Here is a 20,346-nt window from a genome sequence, read left to right on the forward strand (position 1 = left end):
GGCGTTGCCTTTTTTTCCTTTTTTTTTTTGCATCACCCTCGTTCCTCTCTACCAGTGCAGCTGGGTGTGTTCAGCCTCGTTCTGTTTGTGAGAGTGATGCCCAGCGTCATCGCCTGGCTACCGTTGCTACAGTAACGCTGCCGCTGCTGCTGCTGCTGCAGCACCAGAGAGGCTTCAGACAGAGAAGGATTTGTGAGGAAGGGAGGGTCACACGTGCATGCATCCTCACCCAAACACACACACGCATGCACGCACGCATGCACGCACACGCGCACACACACACACACACACACACACACATACATACTTTTCTGTGTCATACATCTGCTGCTTTCTTTGTTTCTCTTAGTGTCTCTTTCATATTCAATGCACACATATTTTCTTTTAGGCGAACACACACAAACACAAACACACACACACACACACACACACACACACACACACAAACACCATCTTTCTATTTTTCTCATACACTCATTTTACCTTCCTGCTCTTTATTAATCATTAGTCATGAGCTCTCTGTTATACTGTGTATATACACTCACATCTCATCACATCCACCCTCTCTCTCTCCCTCTCTCTCTCCCTCTCTCTCTCTCTCTCTCTCGGACACAAACACACACACCGAGGCGAGGGCAGGGCCACTGCATCTATCAGTCACTGAGGACATAAATTGTCACCGTGGCAACAACCGGAGGCAGCAGCAGCAGCAGCAGCCTGCTGGTCCTTCAGGAATGCACCGCTCTGTTTGTTTTGGCTCTGTGAACGACTGCACAGGCTTTACACAGAGAAATCCCTGTTTGTTTCTTCCTCCTCACTGATCTGATGAGATAACGACACAGATCTGATTTCTCAGGCTGCAGCAGAGCCGTTTTTAACGTGGTGTCGAAGATAATAAAGAAAAGCCTGAGGAAATCAGTTAATATTTGTCCAGGTTTTAAATTCTACTGTGGAACAGCATCTCCTTTCTCACTAAGGGTCCTCAGGTGGACTCACAGCGGGGGTGGATTACCATTGCAGGAATATCAGGCAGCTACTGTAGATGAAGGGAAACTGCAGGGTGGCTTCAACAACAGTGGAACCAGAACATGAATTTAACCATAAAGGAACAGTTTTGGGAAATGCACTGATTTGATGAGATGAGAAGTAAAAATGAACCTGAGCATAAAGACTGGACAGAAGGAGGAAACATCTCATTAAAACTCACTTATTATCACATTATTTCTCTTTTCTTTAATCCACACAAGACAACAAGTTGTGATTTGACAGCGGTTTCTGTGCTGGACTATTTCTCCATACAACCAGTGGAGACTCACAGACCCACATATAACACCACAGGATTTTCTCACCTTCGAATAAAGCCAGTGCAGCTAAGCTAACCAGCTGCTGGCTGCAGCTTCATATTTACATATCGATCCTCTCATCTAACTCTTAGCAAGAACACACACCAGCGTATTTCCCTTCAAATATAAGAGCTTTAAGTGAATATTAAAAACCTTATATTGTATTTCATTAATTAATAAAGACAAGACTGATGAAGCAGAATCTACATCCAGATAACTAAATTATTATCAGGTATTGATTAAAACATCTATTTATGAATTTGTTTACCTGTTTCAAGATGTAGTCTATTCACCGATTGGTCTGTTTATTAAAAAAAAATAATTAATCTAGAACTATATGAAAGTGTAAAAAGTATATTGATCAGATTGTTGTATCATTTTTAAAAAACTAACTTTAGAAGCAAAACAAGGGAAAGAGTTTGTTGGATTTAACAGATTTTAACTTATAAAAGATAATAAATGACTAAATTTAATTAAATTCCCTCTCAAATCTTTCCATGACTGACAGGTGGTTCTGTTTCACAAAGACGTGATTATTGGGTTTAACAGTTGTTAAAGGCCTTTGCACAACAACTCCAGCAACATGTTGAAGAATTGAGATCGACAGCGTCACCTTTGAAAAACCAGCTGACGTCAGATAATAAACACATCAGAGCTGCAACAGAGACCAGAGCAGGAAACATCAGTTTAACTCCACACAAAACTAAAACACAGTGACCCATTTGGCCGAGCGGCAGCAGCTCTGTCCGTGATGTTTCCATGACGATCTCAATACTGATACACCACTTACAACAGCAGGCCCCGCCCCCCCACAAAAAAAAAAAAAAAAAGAAAAAAGAGAGAGAGCAGGATTATTTTAGCTCAGACGTGACGGCTCAGCCCAAGATAAATGGTGATTAGCATTCAGCTAATACACACACACACACACAAACATTCTTGTTTTACATTAGCTGTGAGGACACTTATTAAGATAATACATTCCCTAAAAGCCTGACCTCCACCCTAAAGCCAGGTCTTCACCCTCCTGGACATCACCTGTTCACCCTCCTGCCCCCTGGCAGGTGGGACAGGTGCATCAAAAGCCAAAGTAACAGACTTGAGAACAGTTCCTATCCCCAGGCTGTCAGAGCTCTAAACTAAGTGAATGTACACTTATGATTCAAGGATTGCCGTCATCTGCTGACCGATGTGCACATATCACCGTTACAACCTGCAGTAAGAAAAGTACCTGATCCCGACAATCAATTAAAAAATAATGAAAAGATGAAAATACCAAGAATTAAGTAGCTAAGTAGCTTTTAGCCTCTTTTAGCTAATTGTTTTGGTTCTTAAACAAGAGGCGGCCATTTTCACTGCTAAACAAGCTTCCATCCGGAGTTGGTAGGGACCAAACCAGAGCTAAAAGAAGGCGGGCAGGGTATTGAAGTTACAATCACAAACACACACTCGTTTTCTTTCTGCCACTGACTGAACAAAAATGGTTTGATGCAGCTTTAAACGTTGTTACGATGCTACAGCAGGAATGTCACAGACACACTGATCTGATCTGATCCCACAGCTTCAGTTCAGTGTCTCGTCAGCTCGGTGGAAAGCAGCTCACAGTGTGAGAGGATGAGCCAGTTTCTCCTCCGGGGAAAAAACATGCCGATCGGTTCCACTTAAACGGATCAACAGTAATGTGTCTGCTTCAATATAACCAGCACAATGACGTGTGGATGATGAACAGCAGCGGCCAGACACACTCTATATGTATACATACAGTACACGGCATACACTGAGGCCGGGTGTGTCAGTTTAATTCAGCTCACTCTGTGTGATTTTCAAAATAAAATACTTGTATGCTGTAGAGTTTAAATAACAATTATTTTCATTATCAATGAACGCTGAGTCTGTATTTTCTGAATTAACCAGCTGATGATTCAGTCTACAAGATGTTTAAATGTAATGAAAACACCCTGGTCACAATTTCCCAGAATCCTGTTTGTGTTTGTTTAGTTTATCCAACCAACTTCCCAAAATGTTATTTACCATCAGAGAAGAAAAACAACAAATCTTCACATCTGGGAAGACAGAGTTCATTTTAAGCTTTTATTTTTTCAGTTTTGTTTTTTTTTTAATAATTGAAACAATTAATCAATAATACAAATATATGCTGTCATTCTGCTAAGTGATTATCTGACCAATCATTTCAGTTGTAGTATAATAAGCAAATAAAGAGGTTATCTTAAAAAAAAGTTAGTTCTGAATGTTTAAATTTAAAAAACTTTGACTTTTTAAGTGATACACAAAATGATTAAACAGCCTGTACAAACACCCAGCAGCACGTTGCCATAGTTTCCTGTCTAATTATCAAATGATTAATTATCTAATTCACACGCAAAACACATTAAGACAAACTTGCTCTTAATGAATAAAGTAAATTAGATCATTCTGAGAAAATCTGTGAATTTTTTTGGTCGAGCAGATGAGTCTTAACAACAACAACTACAACAGAACAGAACAGCAGTTTTATTACATCTGTATCTACTGCAGAAAAAATGATCATTTTGAATGCAGTTGAGCAAACTAGAAAACTAATGGTTTGGGGCCATGGACCAAATAAACATGGATCTTACTTTTTGTACAAACTAGAACATCAATATCTGTATCGGTACCAGTTCATTTGTCATCTATCCCTCAATCACTCCCTCCACTCATCCACCAAACAGCAGATAAAAAAGCCACAGTCAGTCTCGTCTTTGCCTTTTTAATGGAATCATCCATAATGTTCCCGTCTGCAAATAAAGTGGGAACAAGGGAAGGACTGAGAACCAAAGTCTTACAGGTTCTCACATGTTCTGAGAAACCAAATGTTTTGGTTCTTCAGTTTCACGCCTCATCTCCAGCATCAAACTTCCTGAGAACAGCAACAACAAAAATCAAGACAGTAATTACTGTCTGACATTTGAACCTTCATTCGTTGATCCAGTGGCTGTAACGTTTCTCACTGTGCTGATTTAATGAAACATGAGGACTGGAGGGTGAATAAAGGCTGAATGTGCAAACACAGACAAAAACCTGTGCATGTAACAGACAATTAGAGGCAGCAGACTGGAGTCTGCTCCACAGTGACACAGTGAAATCTCTCTCCACCCACACGTCTGCGCCAACGGAGGAGAACCTGTCTGACTGTCTGCGAGTCACATGTGTGAATCAGCTGTTATTTTATCAACATTATCCAGTCGGCAACTAAAGATAAAGACTATGGCAGAGGTGACAGAAGAAGACCGCCATTGGTAAATGTACCAGTAAGAAAAAAAAATACAAACTCCTGCATTGAAAATTCTATTTAGAGGGTTGAGCAGGTGTATGGGCGAGACCTCGATACTGTGGCTCCACCCCCTAATCAAATGATGACTCTAAATGATGTCACCAGAGCAAAGGTGGCAGCGTTCATATCCAGGTTAATTTGGCTTCATTTTTGTGCAGTGGGAAGGAGTTGACACACATCCGCCATCTTTGAGTACAGTCATTAGCATTTTTAGCAGCAGTTAGCATTAGCACTGATAGCCAACATGTCTGGACAGACAGAGAAAAGAGCTCCACCTACAGAGACGGTCCTCAAACTGCACCGACTGAATCAAAAGAAGACGACTTCCCAGTCCCACCTGCAACGTTTGACTGACAGCACAAACAGCACAGTGTTGGAAATGTGCGCTCTCAACTTGGACGACAAGAAAAACAGATGAATAAAACGCTAAACAGGAGGCTACACTGACACACAATCACTCACAGCTCCAACACAACAGGTCAACAACAGGGATTCAGTCAGAGCACAACAGCCGTACTCGGTTTATTGTTATTCAGCTACAGCTGCACGAGAGGATGAGGAAGAAAAAGAGGAAGAGAAGGGGAAAAGGAGGAGAAGTGGAAGAGGAAGAATAGGAAATGGAGGAGAAAAAGACAAAGGAAGATGAAAGGAAGAGGAGAGGAAGAGGGGAAGGGATTGTAGGAAGGCAAGGGAAACAGGAGGGGTAGAGGGATAGAGGGAGGAAGAGGAAAAAGAGGACAATGACAAAAAAGGGGGGTCAGAAACGAAAAAGAAGGAATGAGAGGAGGAAAATGTAAAGGAGGGGAGGATAAGAGGGAAAACAAGGAGAGGGGAAGGGAAATGAGAAGGAAATGGTGGCAGAGAAGGAGAAAACAGGAAGGTGGCAGGAGGAAGAGCAGAGATAGAGAGGAGGAGGAAGAGTAGAGGGAGGGAGAGGATGAAGAGACAAAACAGGAGGAAGACAAGAAGAAGAAATGGAGAAAGGGAGGAAGAGGATGAGGAGGAGGGGTGTGGAGCAACCTGTTAGAAACCACCTGTCTGTTATTATGTCACCGTAGAAACAGGTGTGCCTGTGTGACTATATGGTGACCCTCCCCCAACACACACACACACACACACACGTCACCATTAACCATAACCTCCACATTCATTTTAGTTCAGACCTCAAACTGAAACCAAAACTTAACTGTGTGCCCGTCTGCCCTCTCACACACACACACACACACACACACACACACACACAAAACCACAACCAACCAGTCTCTGACACAACAAAACTAACACTGGGGGTCACTGCTGGTGTTGAAGTTCATGTCATTTGGGGCTGAAACTATTAATGATTTTATGATCAATGAATCCGTCAACCATCCTGTTGTTTCGACCTCTGGCCTGTGAAAGGTCAGAGGATGGTGGAAGATGTTAACTACATTAAATTTCACAGAGTGACATCGTACAAAATATTCATTCAGGATCATTTCTGACAGAGAAAAGCAGAACATTTAGGTCATTTTTTTCTTGTAAAATGACAAATGACTCATCGACTATCAAACTCATTTCCGGTTCATTATCTGCAGATCAACCAATCAATTAATCTGCAATGGAAAGTGCAAAAATGTTCTATTGTGTTTGACTGAGAGATGATTCATGCAGATACCAGTTCCTGGTTCTGCTTTAGAGAATCCTACAGAGCAGGTTCCTGCTGGTTACAGGTGCATCTGTGTCACACAGCCCACATCAGTGACTGCTCTCCTGGTTTCCTGAGGAGCTGGGGGGGGCAGCTCTGCTCAGGCTGCACTTCACTGCCACTCATGTGTGTCAGGAGCCTGTAGCTGTGTTTGGTTAACGGGATGAATCTGGGCTCATTCTCTGAACACACCCTCTTCCTCCCCCACCTCCTGAATAATTAGCAAATTAATGATTATGTCTGGAAATCTCCAATAAATGGACAGGGTCAGCGCCACGAGGCGTGCTGCCCTGAATGTTTCAGTGTGTGTGACACTGACTTTAATCACAGATCAGATGGAATGATCGTGTTCCTTCATGTTACCTTCATGTCTCCTATGACGGTCTGGAAAAGCCCCCCCAGCGCGCTGCACTCTCTCTCCATCACTGTCTCCATCTTCAGCCGTGAAGGGAAATATCAGCAGGCTCACTCGGAGCTTCTGTTGTCCATAAATGAAGCGACAGGAAAATGAATTGAAGAGGTAAAAAAAAAAAAAAAAAAAAGGCAGCTCGGTGTTGGTGAAAGCGCTCAGACTCCCGCTGCAGGGTTTCCCCGGCCGATGGAGACCAGAACACGGACACAAGCAGCAGCAGAGGCGGCGGTCACTGTCCACTCAGAGCGGGTAAACCCCATGTCTGCAGGAGGGGACGCATGTCGGAGCAGAGTGACAGCAGAGAACCGCAGCGCAGCGCCACACACGCACAGCCCGCACAGCCCCGCACTGCCCGCACAGAGCGCTGCTGCCCCGCGACTGCGCCAGGCACGGCCCGGGAGCGCGCCTGCAGGGACGTGAGCGCGGCTGCCTGGCCCCGCCTTCAGCTGAGGGGGCACTTTTTTGTTCATGGAGAGGGAAGGGTGTAGTCGAGGTGACGCGGGGTAATTTTAGATGAAAATTAAATTAAATTAAACTGAAATTAAATAAAACAAAATAAAATTATTTCCCCTGAAAAACTGTAATATAGTATAAGTGAAAGAAAAATTCATTCATAGTAATAAAAAAAAAATAGTCAAATGTCAGTCATAAAAAAGGAAGTCATTTATACTAATTAAGAAGACCAATTACGACCACAAAGGTCTTAAAGTTGATAAAATTTCATTAAATAATGTAATTTAAATATAGAATAATACAAAAAAACTCCCCAGTCTCATTAAGAAGACCACTTATGGCTAGAAATAAATTAAAAAATGATAACGTCATAAAATAATTTGTCAAATTATAATGAAAAATGAAATTAAAGAATAATATAGTAAAATACATCTGCAGATGTAATTAGATGTAGTTTGATGATATCAGTGAGCTTCACTCAGATATTTAAGACAACATCGCCACCTAGTGACTATTTCACTGTTTGGAGAAAATGTGGAGGATGAGGCACAAGGAGAAGAAAGACAGGAAGGTCAACTTGCAGAGAAGAAAGATAGAAGGTGAACAGATAAACAACAAAGATGTTTGAGGTGGAATCAGTGATCAGAGGACGTGTGATGAACTCCATCATGTTGTCTGCAGTACAAGAAAAAAAAGACAGTAAATGACAACCTGTTTCTTTTCCTTTTTAAGATGTGTGAAAGCTGTAAAACTAGATAAATAGGTGATTATAGTTGTAGCTTTGTTGGTCAGAGCTTTGGGCCTTTTTCCATTTTAAGATGTAGGTAGACAGTGAAGTCAGTTCTCTTGAACAGAAATAAAAAATACAGTTAAACAACCTCAGGAGAGAATGTGAGTTAATAAACAATGTGTGCGTTTTTTTTCTTCGTCTGCGTCACTCAGATCATTTGTCAGTTTCTAAATCATCAGAGCCTCAGCAGAAATCTTTGATGCCCACCGCTCTGTGAGTTGGAGGACACCTAGTGGTGAAATGTAGTCAGTAAATGTCCAGTTTTAAAAAATCCCCTAAACTCTACACTTAAACAGCCCAAATAACACAACAGTCTCTGTAAAATCAAAAGATAAAACTTAATGAACCTAACTTTAAATATTGAGTCATACCTTTAAATTACAGTGATTATAGGCAAGAATCAAAACAAGTTGAGTAATATGCACAAGTAAAAAAAAATGTAAACAATGGGAAAGAAATTACATATAGGGTAATATACCCATATATACACACATGCATACATGCACATGCAGTATATACATGTATAGATACATCAGAAATCATAGAAACATTCAAATTAATAAAAAACCTTAAGTATATAATCCATTTATCATCCTTTCCTCTTATCATGGGATGACTGCGGTAGCACCAGTCCTCGTCCCATCACAGGCGTCTGCACAGACAGGTCATTCAAAATGTAAGAAAAAGTGCCCACATCCTAAAAATCTTTGCCTCTTACTATGTAGATCAGTTCAGTTTTTCTAATGCCAGGCTAAAAGATATCTGACTAATCCAGTGACTGAGTGTCCTTCCATTTTACAGTTACTTCTGTTCATGCTTTAGTTGAGTCTGAATTATCTGTCCTGGAGGTTTCGATTCCATGAAACTAAAGAAAATAAAATGCATTATTTTCTCAGCCAAGATTATGTTTGTTTTTTTCCTTTTCTTTTTTGTCTTTTTTTTTGTTAGTGAAACACCCCAAATATTTGTTAAAGGATTTTAGTGGCACTGCTGGAAAATTTGAATAGAAAAACCAAACAAGGGGTCTTCTACCACTATGGTGAAAATGAAATTTTATAAAACATTTCTCCATTACTCCTTCTCCCATGTGTTTTGTTGCCAATTTGGATCCTGGTGTAAATTAAAAACCTATAAACAAATCTAGTGGATTGTTCAGCCTCGGTGCAGTTAGTTTCTACAGGAAACATCACATAAAAAAAAATTAAAAAAAATAAAAATAAAAAAAGATGCCCCTAAATCCTGTTTCATTGTGGTGAGTATCTAAAGGGAAACAAGTTTCCACCACCTGAGGGAAAACCTGCAGACTTTGGCCCTGAAGTGATGCATTCAGGTGTTGCACTGAGGCCAGCGGGGCCAACTGTTTTCATGGAGGAAGATCTGGAATCAGATGGTGAAGCTGGCAGAGCTTCAAACAGTCAAAGCTGTGTCATTTTAACCACAGAGAATCACTGCTTAATGACAGGGAGCAACACCACACACACAGTGCACAAAAGGCAGCACTCTGTTATTATCCAGCAACCCCCAAAAACAGGAGAGGACCAAACTAATAACAGCAATCAGAGGGGGAAAAGGGGGGGGGGGGGAGAATGAAAAGAGAAGTGGGAGGAAAGCAAGAAGAAGACTCTTGATTCACAGCATCTGAAGTTGAGGTGTTTTATGACCAGCAGCATCATAATACACATTTCAAAATGCATAAACATGTGTACATAAGGCAGTGTTCAGTGTTTCAGCAGTGTCAAAAGCCGTTACTTTCGATTTTAAAGAACACACATTGGAGCCAGTCTAAAATCAGAAAGAAAATTGGTCCAGTCTTTAGGTGCATAAACGAAGACACATTACCAGACACTGAAAGTGCTCAAGACACATGGAGTAAACCATCCCAGCAGAGAGATCTGCTGGGATGGTTTACTGATAGCATGTCTGATATGTGCAGGAGACTGACCATGAAGTTCTTTGTAAACTTGGCAGAGTACCTCTGGCTTCAGTTGGGTATCTGATTTTAGTCCCAATTTAAACAATTTCTGCAGCTGGGTAGAAAAATGTGAAACTGCAGTGTTTGTAAAAAGTTGTTTAGTACCACTATTGCCAAAGAGAAAAGTTGAACAAAAGGTTGTTTTAGTGAACTGAAGTCAATGACAGCGCAAAGTTAAAGATCCATGTTTCTACTGGACAACAGGTCAGGAAGGAATCTCAGTTTAAGTCATTGAAGTATTAATGTACACTAGTCTTCACATAAGTAGATTTCATGTCAGTGCATCAAGCATTCAAGACAACATCTGAGATAAAGCGTAGAGCATATTCAAATACAATGCAATAAACATACTGAACTTAATTTCAAATGACACCCACAGGCAGGGATGGCAGTTCCAAGTGTTTTATTGAATTCAAAGTTAATGCCAGGACAGCTTCCAAGACGACATCAGGAACCTGATAACAGAAACATCGTTAGCAAGTGTGCGACTCATTTACACTGACAATTTTTGGAAACAAATCTTGGCTGAGAGGAACTGGCACATCTTAAATGGACTCAAAGCTACTTACTTGAAGCATATGCACAACCAGAAGCCATCACTACCAGAAGCTGGGCTGCTGCGGCCTCGGCTGGGGCTTGCCTGGGTACGTGGGCTGCTGCGGCCTCGGCTGGGGCTTGCCTGGGTACGTGGGCTGCTGCGGCCTCGGCTGGGGCTTGCCTGGGTACGTGGGCTGCTGCGGCCTCGGCTGGGGCTTGCCTGGGTACGTGGGCTGCTGCGGCCTCGGCTGGGGCTTGCCTGGGTACGTGGGCTGCTGCGGCCTCGGCTGGGGCTTGCCTGGGTACGTGGGCTGCTGCGGCCTCGGCTGGGGCTTGCCTGGGTACGTGGGCTGCTGCGGCCTCGGCTGGGGCTTGCCTGGGTACGTGGGCTGCTGCGGCCTCGGCTGGGGCTTGCCTGGGTACGTGGGCTGCTGCGGCCTCGGCTGGGGCTTGCCTGGGTACGTGGGCTGCTGCGGCCTCGGCTGGGGCTTGCCTGGGTACGTGGGCTGCTGCGGCCTCGGCTGGGGCTTGCCTGGGTACGTGGGCTGCTGCGGCCTCGGCTGGGGCTTGCCTGGGTACGTGGGCTGCTGCGGCCTCGGCTGGGGCTTGCCTGGGTACGTGGGCTGCTGCGGCCTCGGCTGGGGCTTGCCTGGGTACGTGGGCTGCTGCGGCCTCGGCTGGGGCTTGCCTGGGTACGTGGGCTGCTGCGGCCTCGGCTGGGGCTTGCCTGGGTACGTGGGCTGCTGCGGCCTCGGCTGGGGCTTGCCTGGGTACGTGGGCTGCTGCGGCCTCGGCTGGGGCTTGCCTGGGTACGTGGGCTGCTGCGGCCTCGGCTGGGGCTTGCCTGGGTACGTGGGCTGCTGCGGCCTCGGCTGGGGCTTGCCTGGGTACGTGGGCTGCTGCGGCCTCGGCTGGGGCTTGCCTGGGTACGTGGGCTGCTGCGGCCTCGGCTGGGGCTTGCCTGGGTACGTGGGCTGCTGCGGCCTCGGCTGGGGCTTGCCTGGGTACGTGGGCTGCTGCGGCCTCGGCTGGGGCTTGCCTGGGTACGTGGGCTGCTGCGGCCTCGGCTGGGGCTTGCCTGGGTACGTGGGCTGCTGCGGCCTCGGCTGGGGCTTGCCTGGGTACGTGGGCTGCTGCGGCCTCGGCTGGGGCTTGCCTGGGTACGTGGGCTGCTGCGGCCTCGGCTGGGGCTTGCCTGGGTACGTGGGCTGCTGCGGCCTCGGCTGGGGCTTGCCTGGGTACGTGGGCTGCTGCGGCCTCGGCTGGGGCTTGCCTGGGTACGTGGGCTGCTGCGGCCTCGGCTGGGGCTTGCCTGGGTACGTGGGCTGCTGCGGCCTCGGCTGGGGCTTGCCTGGGTACGTGGGCTGCTGCGGCCTCGGCTGGGGCTTGCCTGGGTACGTGGGCTGCTGCGGCCTCGGCTGGGGCTTGCCTGGGTACGTGGGCTGCTGCGGCCTCGGCTGGGGCTTGCCTGGGTACGTGGGCTGCTGCGGCCTCGGCTGGGGCTTGCCTGGGTACGTGGGCTGCTGCGGCCTCGGCTGGGGCTTGCCTGGGTACGTGGGCTGCTGCGGCCTCGGCTGGGGCTTGCCTGGGTACGTGGGCTGCTGCGGCCTCGGCTGGGGCTTGCCTGGGTACGTGGGCTGCTGCGGCCTCGGCTGGGGCTTGCTGGGCTGTGTCAGCCATGTATATGGATAAGCTCTTGGCTTAATTTGAGCATCAGTAGGCTCCTCAGAGTAAGAAGCATCATGTTCCTGAGCCAAGTCCCACATACCAACTTTGCTCTGGACCATGTTGTAGCTGGGCTGCTGGGGCCTCGGCTGGGGCTGGGGCTGGGGCCTGCCCGGGTAGCTGGGCTGCTGGGGCCTCGGCTGGGGCTGGGGCTGGGGCCTGCCCGGGTAGCTGGGCTGCTGGGGCCTCGGCTGGGGCTGGGGCTGGGGCCTGCCCGGGTAGCTGGGCTGCTGGGGCCTCGGCTGGGGCTGGGGCTGGGGCCTGCCCGGGTAGCTGGGCTGCTGGGGCCTCGGCTGGGGCTGGGGCTGGGGCCTGCCCGGGTAGCTGGGCTGCTGGGGCCTCGGCTGGGGCTGGGGCTGGGGCCTGCCCGGGTAGCTGGGCTGCTGGGGCCTCGGCTGGGGCTGGGGCCTGCCCGGGTAGCTGGGCTGCTGGGGCCTCGGCTGGGGCTGGGGCTGGGGCCTGCCCGGGTAGCTGGGCTGCTGGGGCCTCGGCTGGGGCTGGGGCTGGGGCCTGCCCGGGTAGCTGGGCTGCTGGGGCCTCGGCTGGGGCTGGGGCCTGCCCGGGTAGCTGGGCTGCTGGGGCCTCGGCTGGGGCTGGGGCTGGGGCCTGCCCGGGTAGCTGGGCTGCTGGGGCCTCGGCTGGGGCTGGGACTTGCCCGGGTAGCTGGGCTGCTGGGGCCTCGGCTGGGGCCTGCCTGGGTGGCTGGGCTGCTGGGGCCTCGTCTCAGATTGGCGAGCAGAATCCATCTTAATTCCATAATTTGAAGCAATGCTTGACTCAAATCTGTTTCCATTCTCTGGTAAAGCAAAATCCCACATGCCTGCTTTGGTCTGGGGAACATTTGGATTAAGGTCGGTTTGGTCATGTGGCTGCTGTGGGTTTGCTCTGGGTTTTGAAGGCCTGTAACTAGAAACACTTCCCTCTTGACTGTAACCATCTACTTGCCTATCATAAGAACCACTATGACCTCCAGCAACAGCAGGCTTCTGGTTCTCAAATGAACCACTATCAGGGTAACTGGGTCCAGAACCACCCAGAAAACCTCCAGGCTGTGCAGAGCTCTCATAACCAGGGGAGGCTAAACCAGGTTTGTGGCTGCTTGTTGAGTCTTCAGCCAGGTCAAAGTAAGGTTTAATACCACTGGAGCCTCCACCTCTGTAGCTCAGTGCTAATGACACAAAATATTTTAACAGTGAGTCTTGTAACAACATTTATCAAACTGGAAATGTAGTTTATGTAGAATGAATACTTACCCTTTGCATGTGGTCCAAAGGCTAATAGTGAGAGCAAGAGCACCCTACAAGGTAGAGAAGGGGACATATGAACAAAAGAAAACCAGGCAAGGACAAAAATGCAATTAAAAATAAATAAAGAAAGACCTACCTCACACAAAATCCAGACACCATTGTTCAAAGCTGAAACCAAACAACATGCACAACCTGTGCTGCTAGGAAGCACCAAACAAACTCAGAAGCTGCAGTTTCAGCTTCCTGACCACTACAACCACAGCAGTCCTCTTTATGTGATGGTACCTGAGCCCAGCAGTCACATGGCACACTGATGAATTAATTGGAATCAGGTTTGAAGCATCAGCAGAGACCTCTCTGACGACCTGGGCAGGTGTCTGAACTTTAGCTAAGTGGCTGTGCTTCACTTCAGTCAGCTAAGTCAGCTAATGTCAGTAGCAACTGGACGACTCACAACATTTCGATGGATGCCTAAAATCAGAAGGAGGCAGTAATGCAACACAATGGATGCCAACTGCTGTAAAACACAGAGAAGAAGAACAACCTTTCAGTTTGTCATTGCAGTATGTTGGCCTGTTTCAGTGGTCTCTTCACCTACATTACAACGAACTGACTTTGTCACTGCTCTCTAGTCGTGTGGATAATTTTGGTTTTATTTGTTGAGGTCTGAGATATTCACCTCTGAGGAGTAAAGAGAACATAGCACAGCGCAGGTTCCACATGGAGATGTGCAGTAATAGTAATAACTACAATGGCATGCAATTGGGCACATACCCCCACCAAGGCCATGGGGTGTGGGATGAGAGTATTTAATGGTCTTCCATAAATGTGTAAAAAACAAGCACATTTTTATCTTCTTTCTCAGCGTCGTACTGCCCTAGTGTTATACTCTAATAAGCTTCTATTTGCAAGATGTTTGGGGTCCTTTTCCCTTTTTGCCATGCTGTACTTTATTCCATGAACCAAGGAAATCAAACAAGGCTCAGCGCAACCACCTCTCAGTCTTACACTAATCATAGTAGCAGCAGTGTGGAAAGCTCTCAAAACATGATAAAGCCTATGATAAAAAGTAGCTGCTTGTTGAACTATGAGCAGCTCTTGCCTGTGAATTTCAGCCCATGGCAAAGATTCAGCTGACTCACAGTCTTAATGCCAATCCACTGCGATTTCCACACACACACACACACACACACACACACACACACACACAAGAGACAATGGTCAAACAGGACAGGTTTACTGCAGAAGAAACTCAGTTGAGTAGTCTTCACACAGAGTAGGGGAGACTTCTTGTCACACGGGTAAGTTGTCACTCTGATCATATCTCCAACACCAGAAGTCGCTATGTAAAAAATCAGTTGCATGTGTCACACACTGTTCCAAAATGACTTTTGCTGTTGAAATGGGACATAAGTCTCTATCATCTCAGGTGAGAACAATTTTCATATTTTTCAATCATAAGATAAAAAAATCTAAACTGCACACACCGCATGTAATAAAACTTTGATAAGTGACCATGTTCAATGATATTACTATTGCACACAATAGAGGAGAGAAAAGGTGTGTTTTGATATCCAAACCAAAGTCCTGCACTAAAGCTAGCTTGCGGTATAGCTAACAATAGCACAAACATCACTATGGGGCAAGTTGTCTCAGTGCTTTCAGGGGAAATTGTCACATGGAAAAGCAGTAGGCTGTACATAGAACATTATCCAGCTGCAGCTTGTAATTTTGTTTAGTGGTTGCACAGTACAACCAGGAATGTGATCTAAAATAGTTAAGAGGACATCTTGTATTTCACCTGGACATAAAATTGTTTTAAATGATGTGACCACAAAACAGCTGAAATACACAGGAGGATGAACATAAATAGCCTAAATATTCATAAAATATATTTTCGTTTGAACTGTCAAACAGAAGGAAGAAAAGACAAAGGGAAAATGGTTAGAAATTATTAGAGAAAGATACAATGGCAGCTCACCATTGTCATATCTCTTCAAATAGGTCTACATTTTTTATTGGAATGGCCTATAGAGTGGTGTTTTGTTGCCCTCTCATAGTTGATTTTTGGTATCAGCAGTATCATTGTATTTTGTGTGTTTAGCCTGGATCCAGAAAATTGGTGCTTTATTACATCAATGATCTTTAACATTTAAATGACAGACGTATGGGCCATACAACCACCTGGCTTCCCCAATCCCCATCCCCCAACAAATGCCATGGTTAAACTACAATTGTCTGCCGTTTTAAATATTGCTGCCGCAAAGAATTGTGGGAAAGCATTTTCTCCTTTCCTTTTGTAAAGAAGATCCAGTGTTTTCTATTCTAAAGGAGACAATATAGGAAGCAATGAAGCTCCTTTCCTTGGCTGTCACTTACTTACTCATTTCACTCAATGAAGAAACTTCCTGAGCAAAAACTGATGCAGACAGAGCATAGAGCAGTAGTTCCTAACCTGTGGGCAGCAAAGGTATTGCAAGTGGGCCAACAAATCATTTGCAAGACAGTACAATTATAGTGAGAAGACATTTTTTTTAAAGAAAATTCTTTAAAATATGTTTAAAACTCATTTAATTGGTTTTCACTCATTAAGGCCTATCACTACAGATTACAGGTTTTAAAAAAAATAAAATCTCAAAATGGAAAGATAGCAATAGGAAAAATTAAGGACAGAATCAAGAGACAGGTGGTGAATCAAGTCATCTCCCCATTAAACAAGAAATTGAGCTTGCCCTGCTGTGAGTTCAGTCTTCAGTGGTTGGATGGTGTTATGGAGTCCACATTTGCCACCAACATTTGAGATTTTCAAGAGGGCCACAAGTCGGAAAAGGTTGGAAACTACTGCTTTAGAGCATATTCAGAGTTTTCTCTAACATTCTGCCCCAATGATGTCCCAAGCTCAAATATACACCAAGCATAAAACCAGCAACATAGAAACACATGCACACACACACAATGATCAGTGTTTCAAGTGTTGAAAAGGAGTCTTTAGTTCAGATTTAAAAGAATGCAGTGTTGGAGACAGACTGAAATCAGTAGGAAAAGTGGTGGTCTGATCTTTTTGTCCTGTTGGTACGTCTGAGTTTTGGAAAAGTTGGTTTTGAAACCGAGTTCAGCACCCATGTTGCTCATGTAGATTTTTAATCTTCAGTTGGTATAGGATCCACCACCTCAGTCTTTTATTAACCTGTACAACAGCAACATCATGTGTAAACAAAACATCCTCACTGACAAGCTGCATGCTGAACTATGAGCTGCCCTCAGCTGTTAATTTCAACCCATGGCAGAGATTCAGCAGACTCATGATGCCCATCCTCTGCAATTTGCCTGAGTGACATCACACTTGGCAAAGTGTCTGTCTTCAGTTGGGCATCCGGTTGACGTTAGTCCCAAATTTGAACCTCATTTCTGCAGCTGGGTAGAACGCATGGAACTGCAATGTTTGTTTTTGGTGATAGTGTGGTACTGAACAACTTGTTACAAAGAGACAAGTTCAACAAATGTTAGTGAACACAAACAGAAGTCAATGACAGCTCAGTTAAAATCCATGTTTCTACTGGACAAAAGGTCAGGAAGGAATCGCCGTTGAAGTATTAATGTACACTAGTCTTCACATAAGTAGATTTCATGTCAGTGTATCAAGAATAAAACCAAGAACCTAAGCATTCAAGATGACATCTGAGATAAAGCGTAGAGCATATTCAAATACAATGCAATAAACATACTGAACTTAATTTCAAATGACACCCAGAGGCAGGGATGGCAGTTCCAAGTGTTTTATTGAATTCAAAGTTAATGCCAGGACAGCTTCCAAGACAACGTCAGGAACCTGAGAACAGAAACATCGTTAGCAAGTGTGCAACTCATTTACACTGACAAGAATTTTTGGAAACAGAAATCTTGGCAGAGGGGAACTGGCACATCTTAAATGGACTCAAAGCTACTTACTTGAAGCATATGCACAACCAGAAGCCATCACTATCAGTAGCTGGGCTGCTGGGGCCTCGGCTGGGGCTGGGGCCGGGGCTTGCCCGGGTAGCTGGGCTGCTGGGGCCGGGGCTTGCCCGGGTAGCTGGGCTGCTGGGGCCGGGGCTTGCCCGGGTAGCTGGGCTGCTGGGGCCGGGGCTTGCCCGGGTAGCTGGGCTGCTGGGGCCGGGGCTTGCCCGGGTAGCTGGGCTGCTGGGGCCGGGGCTTGCCCGGGTAGCTGGGCTGCTGGGGCCGGGGCCTGCCCGGGTAGCTGGGCTGCTGGGGCCTGCCCGGGTAGCTGGGCTGCTGGGGCCTGCCCGGGTAGCTGGGCTGCTGGGGCCTGCCCGGGTAGCTGGGCTGCTGGGGCCTCGGCTGGGGCTTGCCCGGGTAGCTGGGCTGCTGGGGCCTCGGCTGGGGCTTGCCCGGGTAGCTGGGCTGCTGGGGCCTCGGCTGGGGCTTGCCCGGGTAGCTGGGCTGCTGCGGCCTCGGCTGGGGCTTGCCCGGGTAGCTGGGCTGCTGCGGCCTCGGCTGGGGCTTGCTGGGCTGTGTCAGCCATGTATATGGATAAGCTCTTGGCTTAATTTGAGCATCAGTAGGCTCCTCAGAGTAAGAAGCATCATGTTCCTGAGCCAAGTCCCACATACCAACTTTGCTCTGGACCATGTTGTAGCTGGGCTGCTGGGGCCTCGGCTGGGGCTGGGGCTGGGGCTTGCCCGGGTAGCTGGGCTGCTGGGGCCTCGGCTGGGGCTGGGGCTGGGGCTGGGGCTTGCCCGGGTAGCTGGGCTGCTGGGGCCTCGGCTGGGGCTGGGGCTGGGGCCTCGGCTGGGGCTGGGGCTGGGGCTGGGGCTTGCCCGGGTAGCTGGGCTGCTGGGGCCTCGGCTGGGGCTGGGGCTGGGGCTGGGGCTTGCCCGGGTAGCTGGGCTGCTGGGGCCTCGGCTGGGGCTGGGGCTGGGGCTGGGGCTTGCCCGGGTAGCTGGGCTGCTGGGGCCTCGGCTGGGGCTGGGGCTGGGGCTGGGGCTTGCCCGGGTAGCTGGGCTGCTGGGGCCTCGGCTGGGGCTGGGGCTGGGGCCTGCCCGGGTAGCTGGGCTGCTGGGGCCTGCCCGGGTAGCTGGGCTGCTGGGGCTTGCCCGGGTAGCTGGGCTGCTGGGGCTTGCCCGGGTAGCTGGGCTGCTGGGGCTTGCCCGGGTAGCTGGGCTGCTGGGGCTTGCCCGGGTAGCTGGGCTGCTGGGGCTTGCCCGGGTAGCTGGGCTGCTGGGGCTTGCCCGGGTAGCTGGGCTGCTGGGGCTTGCCCGGGTAGCTGGGCTGCTGGGGCTTGCCCGGGTAGCTGGGCTGCTGGGGCTTGCCCGGGTAGCTGGGCTGCTGGGGCCTCGGCTGGGGCCTGCCTGGGTGGCTGGGCTGCTGGGGCCTCGTCTCAGATTGGCGAGCAGAATCCATCTTAATTCCATAATTTGAAGCAATGCTTGACTCAAATCTGTTTCCATTCTCTGGTAAAGCAAAATCCCACATGCCTGCTTTGGTCTGGGGAACATTTGGATTAAGGTCGGTTTGGTCATGTGGCTGCTGTGGGTTTGCTCTGGGTTTTGAAGGCCTGTAACTAGAAACACTTCCCTCTTGACTGTAACCATCTACTTGCCTATCATAAGAACCACTATGACCTCCAGCAACAGCAGGCTTCTGGTTCTCAAATGAACCACTATCAGGGTAACTGGGTCCAGAACCACCCAGAAAACCTCCAGGCTGTGCAGAGCTCTCATAACCAGGGGAGGCTAAACCAGGTTTGTGGCTGCTTGTTGAGTCTTCAGCCAGGTCAAAGTAAGGTTTAATACCACTGGAGCCTCCACCTCTGTAGCTCAGTGCTAATGACACAAAATATTTTAACAGTGAGTCTTGTAACAACATTTATCAAACTGGAAATGTAGTTTATGTAGAATGAATACTTACCCTTTGCATGTGGTCCAAAGGCTAATAGTGAGAGCAAGAGCACCCTACAAGGTAGAGAAGGGGACATATGAACAAAAGAAAACCAGGCAAGGACAAAAATGCAATTAAAAATAAATAAAGAAAGACCTACCTCACACAAAATCCAGACACCATTGTTCAAAGCTGAAACCAAACAACATGCACAACCTGTGCTGCTAGGAAGCACCAAACAAACTCAGAAGCTGCAGTTTCAGCTTCCTGACCACTACAACCACAGCAGTCCTCTTTATGTGATGGTACCTGAGCCCAGCAGTCACATGGCACACTGATGAATTAATTGGAATCAGGTTTGAAGCATCAGCAGAGACCTCTCTGACGACCTGGGCAGGTGTCTGAACTTTAGCTAAGTGGCTGTGCTTCACTTCAGTCAGCTAAGTCAGCTAATGTCAGTAGCAACTGGACGACTCACAACATTTCGATGGATGCCTAAAATCAGAAGGAGGCAGTAATGCAACACAATGGATGCCAACTGCTGTAAAACACAGAGAAGAAGAACAACCTTTCAGTTTGTCATTGCAGTATGTTGGCCTGTTTCAGTGGTCTCTTCACCTACATTACAACGAACTGACTTTGTCACTGCTCTCTAGTCGTGTGGATAATTTTGGTTTTATTTGTTGAGGTCTGAGATATTCACCTCTGAGGAGTAAAGAGAACATAGCACAGCGCAGGTTCCACATGGAGATGTGCAGTAATAGTAATAACTACAATGGCATGCAATTGGGCACATACCCCCACCAAGGCCATGGGGTGTGGGATGAGAGTATTTAATGGTCTTCCATAAATGTGTAAAAAACAAGCACATTTTTATCTTCTTTCTCAGCGTCGTACTGCCCTAGTGTTATACTCTAATAAGCTTCTATTTGCAAGATGTTTGGGGTCCTTTTCCCTTTTTGCCATGCTGTACTTTATTCCATGAACCAAGGAAAT

General features: G+C 47.3%; 2 protein-coding genes across 4 annotated transcripts in view; both read right to left on the reverse strand.

The window, feature by feature from the left end:
- LOC139634582 (protein MTSS 1-like) overlaps positions 1–7,202 on the reverse strand; it is a 49,188-nt gene extending 41,986 nt beyond the window's left edge. Inside the window, exon 1 of one of the 2 annotated variants that reach the window (XM_071501133.1) lies at positions 6,701–7,202. In XM_071501133.1, coding sequence (XP_071357234.1) covers positions 6,701–6,772 — 72 coding nt within the window. In that variant the 5' untranslated portion in view covers positions 6,773–7,202. The remainder of the gene's footprint in view (positions 1–6,700) is intronic. The other variant, XM_071501132.1, reaches the window with a different exon arrangement.
- Positions 7,203–10,350: 3,148 nt separating this feature from the next.
- LOC139634581 (adhesive plaque matrix protein-like) lies at positions 10,351–19,626 on the reverse strand. Of its 2 annotated transcripts, none has more exons than XM_071501131.1 (6): positions 19,511–19,626; positions 19,381–19,424; positions 18,845–19,295; positions 17,813–18,484; positions 10,534–12,334; positions 10,351–10,419 (listed from the first exon to the last, which is right to left on the reverse strand). In XM_071501131.1, the coding sequence occupies exons 1-5, from the start codon at positions 19,531–19,533 to the stop codon at positions 10,564–10,566; spliced, it is 2,961 nt and encodes a 986-aa protein (XP_071357232.1). In that variant the 5' UTR covers positions 19,534–19,626; the 3' UTR covers positions 10,351–10,419; positions 10,534–10,563. The 2 variants fall into 2 exon arrangements, with proteins under 2 accessions (XP_071357232.1, XP_071357231.1); XM_071501130.1 differs by having other exon boundaries at positions 17,813–18,535.
- Positions 19,627–20,346: the final 720 nt, after the last annotated feature.

Source organism: Trachinotus anak, unplaced genomic scaffold, assembly GCF_046630095.1.
Source record: "Trachinotus anak isolate AG129_WGS33_773 ecotype Australia unplaced genomic scaffold, CSIRO_AGI_Tana_v1 ptg000016l, whole genome shotgun sequence".
NCBI lineage: Eukaryota > Metazoa > Chordata > Actinopteri > Carangiformes > Carangidae > Trachinotus > Trachinotus anak.